This window comes from Cajanus cajan, chromosome 1 (assembly GCF_000230855.2).
Source record: "Cajanus cajan strain Asha chromosome 1, NIPB_CcT2T_4, whole genome shotgun sequence".
Taxonomy (NCBI): domain Eukaryota; kingdom Viridiplantae; phylum Streptophyta; class Magnoliopsida; order Fabales; family Fabaceae; genus Cajanus; species Cajanus cajan.
The window spans coordinates 76,397,376-76,412,206 of NC_138517.1; the positions used below are offsets into that span (position 1 = coordinate 76,397,376).

The 14,831-nt window shown below is 34.1% G+C and overlaps 1 protein-coding gene and 1 pseudogene across 1 annotated transcript; one reads left to right on the plus strand and one right to left on the minus strand.

Moving 5' to 3' along the window:
• Window positions 1-3,181: 3,181 nt before the first annotated feature.
• LOC109804025 (ARM repeat superfamily protein) lies at window positions 3,182-5,052 on the minus strand. Its single transcript, XM_020365763.2, has 5 exons — window positions 4,694-5,052; window positions 4,497-4,603; window positions 4,220-4,367; window positions 3,755-3,949; window positions 3,182-3,652 (listed from the first exon to the last, which is right to left on the minus strand). The coding sequence occupies exons 1-5, from the start codon at window positions 4,901-4,903 to the stop codon at window positions 3,422-3,424; spliced, it is 891 nt and encodes a 296-aa protein (XP_020221352.1). The 5' UTR covers window positions 4,904-5,052; the 3' UTR covers window positions 3,182-3,421.
• Window positions 5,053-9,457: 4,405 nt separating this feature from the next.
• Window positions 9,458-9,877, plus strand: LOC109803798 (putative protein S-acyltransferase 16 pseudogene; annotated as a pseudogene).
• The last annotated feature ends 4,954 nt before the right edge of the window (window positions 9,878-14,831 follow it).

Sequence of the window (14,831 nt, forward strand, 5' to 3'; positions counted from 1 at the left end):
AAAATTTAAAGGCTCGTAAAGCCCAAAACTAGGCTCTTGAAACTAAGGCCCAAAATCCTATTCTAAGTGATCCAACATACAAGATTAAAATATATGAAACTTATTCTAATATAACATAGAGCTAATCACCTATACACTGCTAGTGTAAAGTTTTTCATACTGGCAGTCAATCAAAGTCATTAATAGTACCTTTTTATCTGTTTATTTAATTAAATTAAAAAAAAATGCACTATTAACGGTTCTAATTGACTGTCAGTATAAATTTTTTTACACTGACAGTGTATAGGTGATTAACTCTATAACATATACAAATAAAAGAAGGTGGAGATCTCAAGGTGTGGTCTATGTAAAAAGCAACTTGGGCCCATCAAACTCAATGGGTTCATTGGGCTTTGATCTAGCTCAAATCTTTATGTGTATCCCATTCTTTTTGGATTCTTCAAGATGTCAGCTCTTGAGCTCTTGACCTTCTTGGCACTACAAAGAACCTTAATTAGACGGACAAGCTGCTGGCATTCAGGTTAAACATCGCAAGTTGCTAATTTAGAGAGGCAGTGTTACCAACTGGACTTTATTTTCTGTTTGGCTGATGGATTGTTCCAGCTTCATAATAACATCAGTCAAGTAGGAGTTATTCAGATCCGTGTGTAGTAATTTCTCAAGTTTGTTAATTCCTCGACGGGCTAGAAATGATGTATCAGTTTTCAAGCATAGGCGGAGCTTGAGCAACTTGTGCAGTTATTATTATACTTGAGACACTGCCATCTTTAGCTGTTGCAATGCGTCGTTTCCCATTTTTCATTTTATTTTAATAGGTTTAAAAGGTACTACCAACAACGGCATAGTTGATAGTTCGCATCGCACAGATTGACTAGTATAACCAAAAAAAAGTCATAGATAAAATGGATGACGCAAATAATGGATAATACAAAATGGATACAAATATTATTCTGCTTGCATGCTGACGGACGGGTATCATGCTATTTATACTTGTTCGTATTTTTTGATGTAAAATTGCTAAACAACCCTTCATTATAATACAAGCATTGTTCATTATTTTACTTTGTATACTATTAGGTGGATAATGGACAACTTAAATAAAATAATATTAAATTTGTCACAACATCTTTTTTAATATGAATTATTTTAATGAATTATTATTAATTATGTTAAGATAGTGAGTAATGGTGCCAATAACAATAATGACGACAATAATAATAGTAATAATAATGGTGATGATAGTGTTGTAATAATAGGGGATGAAAATGTGAATTTTTTTACAGAAACAGAATTTTAAAAAAAAATTACTGAAAAAGTATCTGTTACACATTATTTACCAGATTAATACCATTTATTGTTTATGCAGAATTCGATTCCCGGGAAAATCGAATTCTGAGCAACGTTATATATATATATATATATATATATATATATATTATTTTTTTAATTTTTATTTTTTGCGTTTTGAGTTTAAGTCATGTGTTAATTTTGCATCTGGAATGATTCATTCTGAAATCAGAATTGTTCGTTTGGCTTGCACTCGTCGTGTGTGTTAATTTTGCATCTGGAATGATCCGTTCTTAAATCGGAACAACCCGTTCCAGATGTAAAATTAACACACGAGTGCAAGCAGAACGGTAACAGACCGTTTCAAATGCAAAATTAGCACATGACATAAACTTAAAATGTAAATATATATATATATATATATATATATATATATATATATATATATATATATATAATGTTGCTCGGGTATCTGAGCATGAGCAGTAAATGATGCTAACCCGGTAAATAATGTGCAATAGATGCTTTTTCAGTAATTTTTTTTAAAAAAATTCTTTTCTGAAAATGTAGGATGGTATAAGAGACAACAATGGTGGTAAGGGATAGTGTAATAAGAAGAGTGTTATATCCTCCGACGCATATTCCGAATGAGTCTCCAAATAATTAAAATATTAATATTTTTAAATAAATTTATTATAAAATAATTATTTAATTTTATATTTTATTATTTAGATGAATTTTTTAATCATTCGGAACAAGTTTTGACCAATTCATTCGGAACATCAAGCATTTTTCGTGTAATAATGGTGTAGTGATAATGATGATGATGGTAAGTGTTTTTGTCTTTTGAGTATTTTGTATATAAAGAAGTTGTCTTATCATCCTCTTATAAATTAAATATGGAACAATTATTTTTGTCCTTTCTAGTGCTATAATTTTTAGTCAGTAAAATGTATTAGGAGAAATGCTCATTCACCATCACAGATAAGTTAAATGCGTTAGAGTTACATAAAATCATCTCATTATTCCTGATATCATTTTTCTCCAGATGAAAATAGTTTGCAAATAGGGCAGTGCACAAGTCATCACCTAAAGTCACATTTAGTTTGCAAAATATTAAAGTAAAATAACTAACAAGCAATCTAAACAGGTAAGAAACACAATACAAAATAATCAACGAAGGCTTTAAATCAAATAATAATTTGTAGTAGAGATAGCATAAGGGTTACTCAGATCATATAAGTGGTGAGACTCCAGTCGTCGGTTAAATCGAACTGGGGAGCTGGGCTGAAGGAAAAAGATGCCATCTAGCTACCAAGCGGATCATAGTGACCGCTATTAAAGAGCATCATGTGCGAGCCAAAAAGATCTTTTGCCCAAATGCCAAAAGCAAATGAACCAATTCACTTGGGTGAAAAGGAGGGCTTTTCCTTCTTTCATCACCCGATTTAGTCTTATCATCGACAACAGCCAAGCCAATTTTGTTGATAGCTATATATGCGAAGTCGTGAACTTGGAGTCGTAATTTAATGTTGGGAACTTTCATGTTTCATGTTAAGTCAGTCAATCTTGTCTATTTATTATTTATGTGCAAAATCACTCTACACAATTCAATGCCAATCATAGCCAACACAGTGAAAATGGCTAGGGAGAGTCGTATTTCTTTGGTTAAAAATTTAAAAAGTTTACAGAGAACATATGCCTCCTAAATTTTGTTGATCACCCAAAGATATGATTGTAAGGCAAAATGTGCCTCCTCTGGAGATAGGAGGAGAGACTACAGAGGGAAGAAAACATTACTTGGCACAATTAGAGTAGTTACTGTTAGTAAGTTAGTTAGCTAGATTAATAAACATGAGGATGTAAGGTAGAGGGATATTCAGATTAGCTAACATTTGTAAACGGAGTATTTGCATTCTGAAAGACTGCTGCTCCACAGCAAACAAATTGTGGCAGTACTATAGAAGTAGATGATTACACAGTACTAGAACCAAACTGAATGAATGAAATGTTATTCCAATATCGCTACTCATGAAGAACCATGAGCATTTCAACAAATAAAGCTAAATTTCTAAACTCTGCCTTCAGCTATATATATATGACTAGTGACTATCATCACAAATACTCCTCCATTTTAGGGCTTAACTATCTTCAGAACTGAAAGAGCATGAATTGGTGATAACTTGGATTGGCAGAAGCTCTGCCACAACTCCATCTTCTCTTCTGAGTCCTTTGTCATTGCCTCACACATTGAAGTTGCAATACTTCGTGCTGCATCTCTTGCATCTGGAAGCCTATCATTCAGTAAATCCGCTGCCACTTCAATCAGTTCAGCCAATCCAAACTCCTCCATTTGTTCAAGCCCCTGATCACATTACTATAAATTAATAACTCATACCTTGAAACAGTGCACAAACACAAACACCAAAAATGCAAAAGAAAGACACCAATTTGTAATGTTACTCACCATCTTGGAGACACAGTTGGAGAGAGAAACAGCAGCCTTGGCCCTGACCCTAAGGTTTTTATGACTCACATAAACCCTCAGTTTCTGAAGCATTGGAAGAGGGGTCATGCAACCCACCATTGAGCAAAGTGCCCTATCAGCTTCTTCACAGACAAACCTTTTATCTTGGGATGCCTTCAGCAGCAGCTGCAGCAGCTGTTGATATTCATACAAACAACACATTATAGCCCATTCGTCTCTCAAATTTTTCTCAAAATTGATTTTAGTCTGTACAAGTGGTTTTGGTCATTGTCTTTTCTAAAATGTGTTGGATTTGGCCCTTTCTTAAACCAGAATAATGTATAGGATTAAGGTCAAAATTCACAACATTTCAGAAATAAAAACCAATTTTGACCACAAACACATTTTACACTATATAAACACCCATCAAAACAGATCACACAAGAGGAGATTGAGTCCAAGTACCAAGCCATCAAATGCATCAGAAGTAGAGGGGTCAAGCAACTTGTCACCAAAAGCATTGAAAATATCAGCAGCAGCCATAATAGCGGTTTTGCACAGAGCACTGCGAGGGTTCCTCATTGTCTTCGCCACCACCAACACAATTTTTCCCCTGCACACAACATCACATCATGAATTCCTCAAAACCCAATTGCCCCCGCAACTGAAAATCAAAACTTTTCAAATAAAAAAAAAAACCTAAACATCTAAACAACGTGAGAGAATAAAAACTATTCCTTACAAGATGGGGAACAGAAGAGAGGAGTGGTACAACGCGAAGCGCCTAGCATCGTTCAGCGACTCACACACTATGGTCCAATTTTTTGAATCCAAATCCTCAACCAAACTCTGCATTTCCAGGGAATCTAGAAGTCAATTTTCTGAACAGAATTGAGCTTTTATGGTGCAATTGAGCAAAACATGAACAATCGCGCATACCTGAATCTTGAATTGGGGGTCCGACAAGGGTTTAAGGTTGTCGGAGGAGACATAGTCAACAGTGGCATCCCCAGATGAGGGCAACGGAGCTTGGTTTTCGCCATTAGCACGGTCTTGTTGTTTTTGGGTTGCTACAATTGCGATCTTGGGTTGTTTTTTGGGTCTCTCTGGGGTTGTTGGAAGAGCGTTATCGATAGGTCTGAGTGCCATGGTTGAGTGTCGGAGTTGCAGAGAAAAGAGATGATGAAGAAATGAGAGGGAGCGAGTGAGAGTGTGATTTTGATGGGTATAGTGATATAAAAATCCTAACTTTTTTCGCTTGGAAAGAGACGTTGGGGTGTAACGGGAAAGAAAATTTGAAAGTGGAACGTTGCATGCTGCATACATGATTGTATCGTATGTGATTGAATTTTGGGCTTTTTGGTCATTTTAAATTTAAAAAATTCAAAAATTTAAAAGAAAAAACAAAACGCTAATTGTTGAGAAAGGGTTATCATAAAACGCTAGGGATCTAGGCGTTTTACTGACTTGTTCAATTGGGTTATTTACATACTCTTTAAAACCACCCCACTCTCTTCTCCTTCATTTCTTTTATTATGCTATTTGGTTGGTTGTGAAATTATTTATTTATTTTAGTTTTGACTGAATGAATATGTTTATGTTGGTACTGAATATTGTTAGTGGATATTTTATTTGTTGTTGATTAATTTGGTTGGTGGATACTTTACTTGTTAGTTAAATGTTTCTGTTAAAGTTACCATTTTATATTATAGGTTGGTGTAAAATCAAATATCATTCGACATTTTCAATTTTAAATTAAGGTTAGTCACGATTTTATTTTTAAATAGTTTCTTTAATTTTTCATGTAAGTTGTAATATAAATTTTATGAGTTTATTTGTGATACTAATTATTTTATTATTTAGTCATTTATGTGTCAAAACATGTATATTTAGTTAATTATTTTATGTGTAGAATTACGAAAATATTTATAATTTTTTTATTATTTTACAATTTAATACTAGGATTGATTTTTTTAATGTATATTTTTATATTACAATTTAAAATTAGGATTTGTATAGGATAATTTAAATTATTTAATGTATTATGTATTTTATTAAAATTCAAATGATTTTATAAGAAAATTATAGTTTTTAATTTTTTCTTGTACATAGCATTCATATGAAAAAATTTAAAATTATGTGCCTACAAAATAAAGTGCTTTATTTTTATTCCGTAATGTTACCTCAAGATTTAAACAAATGATAAGAAACATTAAAAATATGAAAACAAAACAAAGCAACAATTAGATTTAAAAATGAAACATATTTAAACTTAAGTATTATTATTATTTAAATGAAAATTGTAAATAAATTAAATATTTCTTTTATTTTATAGTTAAATAAATAAATGTTAATGTACTAAAGATTATTAATGTTAGTCATATATTAAATGCTATTTTTTTAAATGTTGATTATTTTTAAAGTGTATGTCCTGTGATTTTTTTATTAATTTAGACTATGATGTATGATTAATTTTTTTTAAAGTGTTATATTAGAATTTTAAAATACATATAGATGCATTTTGATTTTTCTAAAAGTATTATATTAAAATTTTAAAATGCACATAGATGTATTTAATTAATATAGTGGTTCAAGTAAATTTTAAGAAAAATCAATGTTATTGTTTTTTTAATTGAATTATTAATTTTGTTGTGATTTATTTATATTAATTTATTTTGTTTAAATCAATTTTTTATTATGATTGCACCATGTTTTGATAAATAGTTTATCCTAAACCTTTTGATGACTTATTGCTTTAAAAACATTTTTGAAATGGTGAGAATGATACGCTATTAAAGGTTAGAAAAGTTATTAAATGTTAATTTCGTGTTGGGATTGTGACACTCTTTATCTCATATATCATAACACATAATATATTGAATAACTGAATAATCTCAAATATAATAGGTAAGATCAAAATCATATAGGTACGGAGAATCACATTTTAACATAAACTAAACTTAGCAAAAATATTAAATTACAAATAAATTAAAATTAAATCACTCAAATTAAATAACATAAATCAAATCCTTACTAGTCCTAACTAATTTTCTGATGTCACATGTCTTATCAGAACATAAGCTTTCTATGAGGACTAAACTTTGTTACTAATAAAGAGTTTATAAGTGGGAAATACCCTTATTTCACAAGTTAATATTATATGTTTGAACTAGACTTAAACTCTCTATTTTAATATGATATCAAAGTTTAAACAAATGATCATCACCTTATAAGTCCCAATTTTGTAAGATTTAGTAAGATTTAAACTCACATTTTAATATCTATAAAGCATTTATGATGACAAAAGGTTAAAAATCTTTGGTAACATATTTTATGTATCAAAGTCCTTGTTTCTAATTAAAAATTATTAGTCTAAGTAGTTTGACATTTGTGTTTCTTAATTAAAGGTTAGGATTTGATTTTTGACTTGCACATAAAATTAAGATTAAAAATTCTATTTTACTCTCATAAAGACCAACTCGAGAGAAAAAAAATTATACCTCTTTATATAACTAGAAAAAAAAAAATCCTTGCCTTTGGGATGCGAGTTAAAGATAAAGTGCAAAAAATATAAATTCGAGAACTTATAATGTTTGTCATGATAAAAAAAAAGAGAAAAATAAGTTAGCTGAAAATGTAATGTATTAAGAATGAATGTCTATCTCCAAAAAGAATTACATCAAGCTTTTATATAAACAACAAAACTAATAACAGTCCAACGACAAATTCCTATGCAATTAACAATGCTAGTATAGTTTCCTCACCGTCGGTAGGCAGAGATTAACCGATGAAAATAGAATATAAGTTTCTGTATTCAATAAAAAATTAGGAATCAATATCTGTACTGTGGTGGTCTCCTATTGGCCGACCCGAGGCACATTGACAAAATGCCGAGCCCATAATAGGGACTCAAATATGGGAAGATTCACTAGCTCACTCAGACAATCAATAACATCTCACAATCCGTGGGAACGGTAATAAATACCGGGAGTTACGAGTCCACAATGGGACGTGATTTATGAGATCATAAAGAGGAGTGTGCGATTCATGTCTGTAACGCTACACCATTATATATAGCAATGATTAGGTCTAAGAAGGCAGGTTACTCTCATCAAATGTTCTAGGTCAAGACTGTTGTCAAGTTCTTTTAGCTTAATATCGCTAAGGGTTCTTCGGCGGCGGTCTCCAATACCGGAACATTTTGGCGCTGTAGACACCCAATTTCGTCCGGAGACATACAAACAAGGACATGGACCTTTGTTACGAATGGAAGGAGCTCCCGAAGCATGTCAACAAGAAGACAAGACTTTAGAGGGTCCAAAAACACAAATTAAATATTTTTATTGGCCCGGAACGGGCCGTTCCAAGGTCCAGAACGGGCCGTTCCGAGGCTCCCAAAAGGCCAAAAACCCTAATTTGGAACGGACTGTTCTGAAATTGGAACGGGTCGTTCCAATATTGGAATGGGCCGTTCCAAGATTGGAACAGGCCGTTCCAAACTCCTCAAAAAGGGCTTAAATGGTTAACTGGAACGGGGCTGGAACGGGCCTTCCTAAATCTGGAACGGGTCGTTCCAAGACCGTTCCGGTCTATGAAATCACATGTTATTCTCACTACTGGAACGGGCCGTTCCGATTTCAGAACGGGTCGTTCCAGTATACGAATTTTACATGCAACGGCCATATCCAGAACGGCCGTTCCGATTTTGGAACGGGCCGTTCTGGACCCCCTTCCCGAAGTCTATAAATAGACAGCTGGGGCTCATTTCTCCGGACTCCAAAATTTCGTCCAGACTTCCTATAGCTCGAAATTTCTCTCTTTTTCTCTCTTCCCCTCTCTTTTGTATTTCTTGAGATTTTGTGAGGCATTGTAGTGTGAAGGGTTGCCACAAAGCACCTTTTTTGAAGATCCAATAGAGCTCTTTCAAGAGGTATTTCAGTCAATTTTCTTTTCTTTATTTTATTTCTTATCTTTAATAAATATTGTTTATAATAAAAGCAATCATGTAGATATTTTAGGATTAATTGTATAATTTAATTTTTAAGCATATAAATAATTATTAATAAAAGGGGATCTAATATTTAATTTATTATTTCTTATTACGTTAACTTCATCATAGGGTACCGATTTAGGACGCTGTAGGGGTGTTTAATACCTTCCCTACACGTAACCGACCCCCGAACCCAATTCTGGTTATCAAGGCCATTATTGGACTTTTAAAAACCTTTTCTTTTTCCAATGTTTTGAGTAAAACATTGGTGGCGATTCCATGAACTCATTTTTCAAAATCATTAATTAAGGATTAGTCTGGTGTCCGGACATTCCTTAATTGATGAGCCTTTTAAAAGGATGTCTAAACCATTAATCGCGAGATCGTAAATTTTCGGGTTGCGACAGGCGCCCACCGTGGGGCAGGTAAAACTGCATCCCACACCTTGGTTGCCTTGTGTGATCGGGAGGTTACGATGCATAGGTTACTAAGGAGCAATAAAAACTATTGAGAAAAAAGAGGCATAGGTATGATCGAGGTCAACCAAAAGGCGTCAAGGAGATGCCATGAGGATAGCATAAGTATAAAGGCAACAAGAAGGAACGAGGATCTTCCAACGAACGCACGCACTGACCCAACGTCCTCTCTTTTTCCGCTTTCCCGGAGACGTCGTCGTTTCGCTAGGGCCGGCGCCTCCTCCTCCTCACTCCAACATGGCCTCCGCCGACAAAACGAAGCCCTCCTCCGCGCTCTCGCCCCTCGTAAGCGTCGTCGTTTTGGGCATCGCCTTCATTCACGTCTCCACCGTCTTCGTCTTCATCGACCGTTGGTTCGGCCTCCTCTCCTCCCCTGGCATCATGAACGCCGCCGCCTTCACCGCCCTTGCCGCTGCTTGCGCCTTCACCTACCGCGCCGCCATTCTCACGGATCCGGGTCGGGTCCCCTCCACCTACGCCCCTGACGTCGAAGATGTCCACAGTCTCGTCCACGAGATCAAACGCAAGGGTGGAGATTTGCTCCCTGACTTGGCCTGCTTCTCCTCCAAACTCCGGCACCGATCCGCGAGGAGCGGAGCGCGTGAACTTGTCTCTCGCTGCAACTCATCGAAGTCACCGGAGCCGGCTTGGGCCTAAAGGTTGTTCGCCACGTGTCGGTGGCCGGCAACGGTAGCTATCCGCTGCGCTCAGACCTATTCGATTGCCAGAACACACGCCCAATTAGACGATCCAAACCTTGGTGTGAAGAGCACCTTAAGGTTAGAATTTAGAAGACCCGAACCTTAGTGTGAATAGCATTTTAAGGTCAGAATTTTGACGATCTACACCTTGGTGTGAATAGCACCTTAAGGTCGGCATTTTGACGATCAAGACCTTGGTGCAAAAGAGCACTTTAATGTCGGAATTTAGACGGTCAAGACCTTGGTGTGAAGAGCGCCTTAAGGTCAGAATTTTGACGAACCACACCTTGGTGTGATTATCACTTTAAGGTCGGAATTTAGACGATCAAAACCTTGGTGTGAAGAGCACTTTAAGGTAGGAATTTAGACGATCAAGACCTTGGTGTGAAGAGCACTTTAAGATCGGCATTTAGACGATCCAAACCTTGGTGCAAAGAGCACCTTAAGGTTAGAATTTAGAAGACCCGAACCTTAGTGTGAATAACACTTTAAGGTCGGAATTTTGACGATCCACACCTTGGTGTGATTATCACTTTAAGGTCGGAATTTAGACGATCAAAACCTTGGTGTGAAGAGCACTTTAAGGTCGGAATTTAGACGATCAAGACCTTGGTGTGAAGAGCACTTTAAGATCGGCATTTAGACGATCCAAACCTTGGTGTGAATAACACCTTAAGGTTAGAATTTAGAAGACCCAAACCTTGGTGTGAAGAGCACTTTAAGGTCGGAATTTAGACGATCAAGACCTTGGTGTGAAGAGCACTTTAAGGTCGGAATTTTGACGATCAAGACCTTGGTGCAACGAGCACTTTAAGATCGGAATTTAGACGATCCAAACCTTGGTGTGAATAGCACCTTAAGGTTAGAATTTAGAAGACCCAAACCTTAGTGTGAAGAGCACTTTAAGGTCGGAATTTAGACGATCAAGACCTTGGTGTGAAGAACACTTTAAGATCGGCATTTAGACGATCCAAACCTTGGTGTGAATAGCACCTTAAGGTTAGAATTTAGAAGACCCAAACCTTAGTGTGAAGAGCACTTTAAGGTCGAAATTTAGACGATCAAGACCTTAGTGTGAAGAGCACTTTAAGGTCGGAATTTAGACGATCAAGACCTTGGTGCAAAGAGCACTTTAAGATCGGCATTTTGACTACCCAAACCTTGGTGTGAAGAGCACTTTAAGGTCGAAATTTAGACGATCAAGACCTTAGTGTGAAGAGCACTTTAAGGTCGGAATTTAGACGATCAAGACCTTGGTGCAACGAGCACTTTAAGGTCGGCATTTTGACTATCCAAACCTTGGAGCGAAGAGCACTTTAAGATCGATATTTAGACGATCCAAACCTTAGTGTGAAGAGCACCTTAAGGTTAGAATTTAGAAGACCCAAACCTTTGTGTGAAGAGCACTTTAAGGTCAGAATTTAGACGATCAAGACCTTAGTGTGAAGAGCACTTTAAGGTCGGGATTTAGACGATCAAGACCTTGGTGCAACGAGCACTTTAAGGTCGGCATTTTGACGATCCAAACCTCGGTGTGAAGAGCACTTTAAGGTCGGAATTTAGATGATCAACATAAATCAAGTCAAACGGTGCGCCCCAAGTTGCGACCCAAAGTAGGTCAACAAAATGCCTACCTGACATGCTCTTCACACCTTAGTGCTCGAGCATGGAGGGTTATGTACCATGATGGTCTCCCACAGATCGACCAAAGTAAGTCGGCAAAATGTTGATCCAACATGCTCTTTGCACCTTAGTGCTCGAACATGGAGGGCTATGTACCATGAAGGTCTTCCACAGACCGACCAAAGCAGGTCGGCAAAATGTTGACCCAACATGCTCTTCGCACTTTAGTGCTTGAGCATGGAGGGCTATGTACCGTGGTGGTCTCCCATTGGCCGACCCGAGGCACATCGACAAAATGCACCATGGAGGTCCCCCAAAAACCGATCAAACTGAACCTACGCAATACCGACCCAACATGCTCTTCGCACTTTAGTGCTTGAGCATGGAGGGCTATGTACCGTGGTGGTCTCCCATTGACCGACCCGAGGCACATCGACAAAATGCCGAACCCATAATAGGGACCAATATGGGAAGATTCACTGGCTCACTCAGACAATCAATAAGATCCCACAATCCGTGAGAACGGTAATAAATACCGGGAGTTACGAGTCTACAATGGGACGTGATTTATGAGATCATAAAGAGGAGTGTGCGATTCATGTCTGTAACGCTACACCATTATATATAGCAATGATTAGGTATAAGAAGGCAGGTTACTCTCATCAAATATTCTAGGTCAAGACTGTTGTCAAGTTCTTTTAGCTTAATATCGCTAAGGGTTCTTCGGCGGCGGTCTCTAATACCGAACAATATCATATTCTACTTTTGAATGTGAAGTGCTTTATTTGAACAATACAAAGTGTTATATTTGGCAGGTACATATCTTTAAAAGTGTTGCGTAGCATGACATCTTTCTAAATTGTTGTTATAAAGATGCGAGTATTGGGCATATGGCCTTGTTTCGAGTGATCTTAATTATATAAACCTTATTCTACTACATTTAGAGGACCTTCTGGTATATATTTTTAATTTTATTTTCGGCTGCAAATGTCTATGTTCAATCCAAAATGGTGATTACTTGCTTTGGGCTCAATCTTCATCTCTCACATTACATGTGTTGCGACCAAGTAGTTTTTATATTTACACAAGAGACGTCATTTTTTTAAACTTGCTTTATATTGAAAAAATAATTCAAATTTTCAAATTCAAATTTCTGAAATATTATTTAAATTTTAAAAGATATTGATTTTTTTAGGATATTATTTATAATTGAAATATATTATATTTATTTTAGAGATTTGTTTCATCTTTTTAGATTATTATATAGAGATTCTTGAGATGAGAAGAATCACCCGACCTGTAAAGAAGGTTACTGCTTTAAATGAGAGAAGTCATATGAAGAAAAATTTCGAAATTTCGTCAAAAAATTTGTAAATGGAAGTTTTTAAATTTCGTTAAAAAACTTATGAGGAAGGAATTTTCAAGTTTCACTCATAAAAAAAATATGAAAAAAGAGTTTTTGAGTTTAACCCACAATACTTGCAAAGATAATTTTCATTAATTAATAATCGCTTACTTTTTAATTTTAAATAAGAAATGAAGTCTATGTTTTAGTATCATCAGCTCAGTCCGTGGCACGTGACAGTATGCAGTAGTAAGTAGTAAAAATATGATGCACGTGTTGCTCGCTCTTATTTTAATTTGGGTGGATTCGTGTATTGATCATAGATTTTGTAGATTCTAAGCATAAAAAAGATTCCATAGATTCAATTATCATCCGTGTAAAATTAACATTTAACAGGCGAAATTCGCCAATGTCAATTATTATTTTATTAATTTTATAATATTGTTTTAATCATATCTATATAAAAAAAGAAGAGTGAGAAACCAATATTTGGTAGAATCGTTTTATAATTATTAGGAATAGGATGCTTAAAATGGTCCCAATAACCCTATCAAGTACTCATACTTCTACCAATCAAGCTTCCTAATGACTTATTATCAGCATTGCATGTGTAGCACGAGATTTAGGGAAATAATATTTTAATTCTTTTTCTTTATTTATTTTAACTATAATTCGTACAAAATATCTATTGTTAAAAATAGTAATCAATCTCATTTAAAAATGGTAAATTTACATAATATAAATATTCTACTTTAAACATAGTCTATTTTATACTCAATATCAAAATTTGAATATTAAATAAAATTTGAATATTAAATAATTTGATTAAAAGATATAAGTCTATATCGTTAATTATTATTACATTTTAAAATCACATTTAATATTACAGTTAATATTTTAAGTATAAAAAAATTTGTCAATTTTTTTTAACTATATTTTGATTGAAATCGAAATTTGGCAAACTATGGTATTATAGTAATTTTCTAGATTCTAGTGTTAAAAAATATTTAAATTCAAATAATGCTTAATAATACCAAGTTAATGTCAGAATTATCAAACTCCATTTAAATTTTAAATATAAATGTCTAAACAATTGTGAAATAGAGATTAGTAAAAATCAAGATGTTATAAAAATAGAGTACGGAAAAAAGAGAGAAAAGAATAAGAAAAACATTTTTTTTTAAAAAATATGATTAATTTTGCATTTTAATTATTGAATGTTTCATTATAATTTTTTTTTTGTTTTGAAAAGGTAAAATTACAAAGATAGTCACAATAAAAATTGAATCTAGATTCTTATATTTCTAACTACCTCAATCTCTTTTCACTGAACTACTATGCTAACCTAGTGATTATAGTTTTGTTTTGGTTATGAATGATTCATTTTAGTCTTTAAATGATTTATTTTAGTTCCTATAAATATGATATAATACTTAATATCTCATGTTATTTTTCTAATAATATTATTAATATCTTAAATATATTGATCAAGAAATATAAGTCGTTATTATTTATGATAATTAAGGTTAAAAATTTCTTTTTTTTTTATTTCTATTACAATCATTCATATAACAATTTTCAATATGTTAAGCAATTTAATTGTTGTTTAACAATTATTCGTATAATTGATTTAACATTTCCATTGTGACAAATTCTCTTTATAAAACAGAACGAAAAACAAAATGGCTATGCAAGTTGGTAGTGCAACACTAAACTCGAAACAATTTCAAACCTACGGAATAACGTCAATCGCAAAAAGACAATATTATTAAATTAAATTTTTAACTTACTCATATTAAATTCGTGTTTGAGGTAGGAAGATTTGCTTACCCCTCCTGTTTGTTTAATTTTCAACTTTCCCAAATCAATTTTGCAATAATTAAAATTAAATTTGAGAGAAATGCATTTTTCTTTAACTCTTTTTGATAAAAAAAAATTAATT

Excerpts from the sequence above, each read along its gene's own strand:
- LOC109804025 (XM_020365763.2), bottom strand. The coding sequence starts at position 4,903 with ATGGCACTCAGACCTATCGATAACGCTCTTCCAACAACCCCAGAGAGA. Across the intron at positions 4,604-4,693 it reads ACCCCCAATTCAAGATTCAG|AGTTTGGTTGAGGATTTGGA; the intron begins GTATGCGCGATT and ends CTGGAAATGCAG. Across the intron at positions 3,950-4,219 it reads CTGATGCATTTGATGGCTTG|CTGCTGCAGCTGCTGCTGAA; the intron begins GTACTTGGACTC and ends GAATATCAACAG.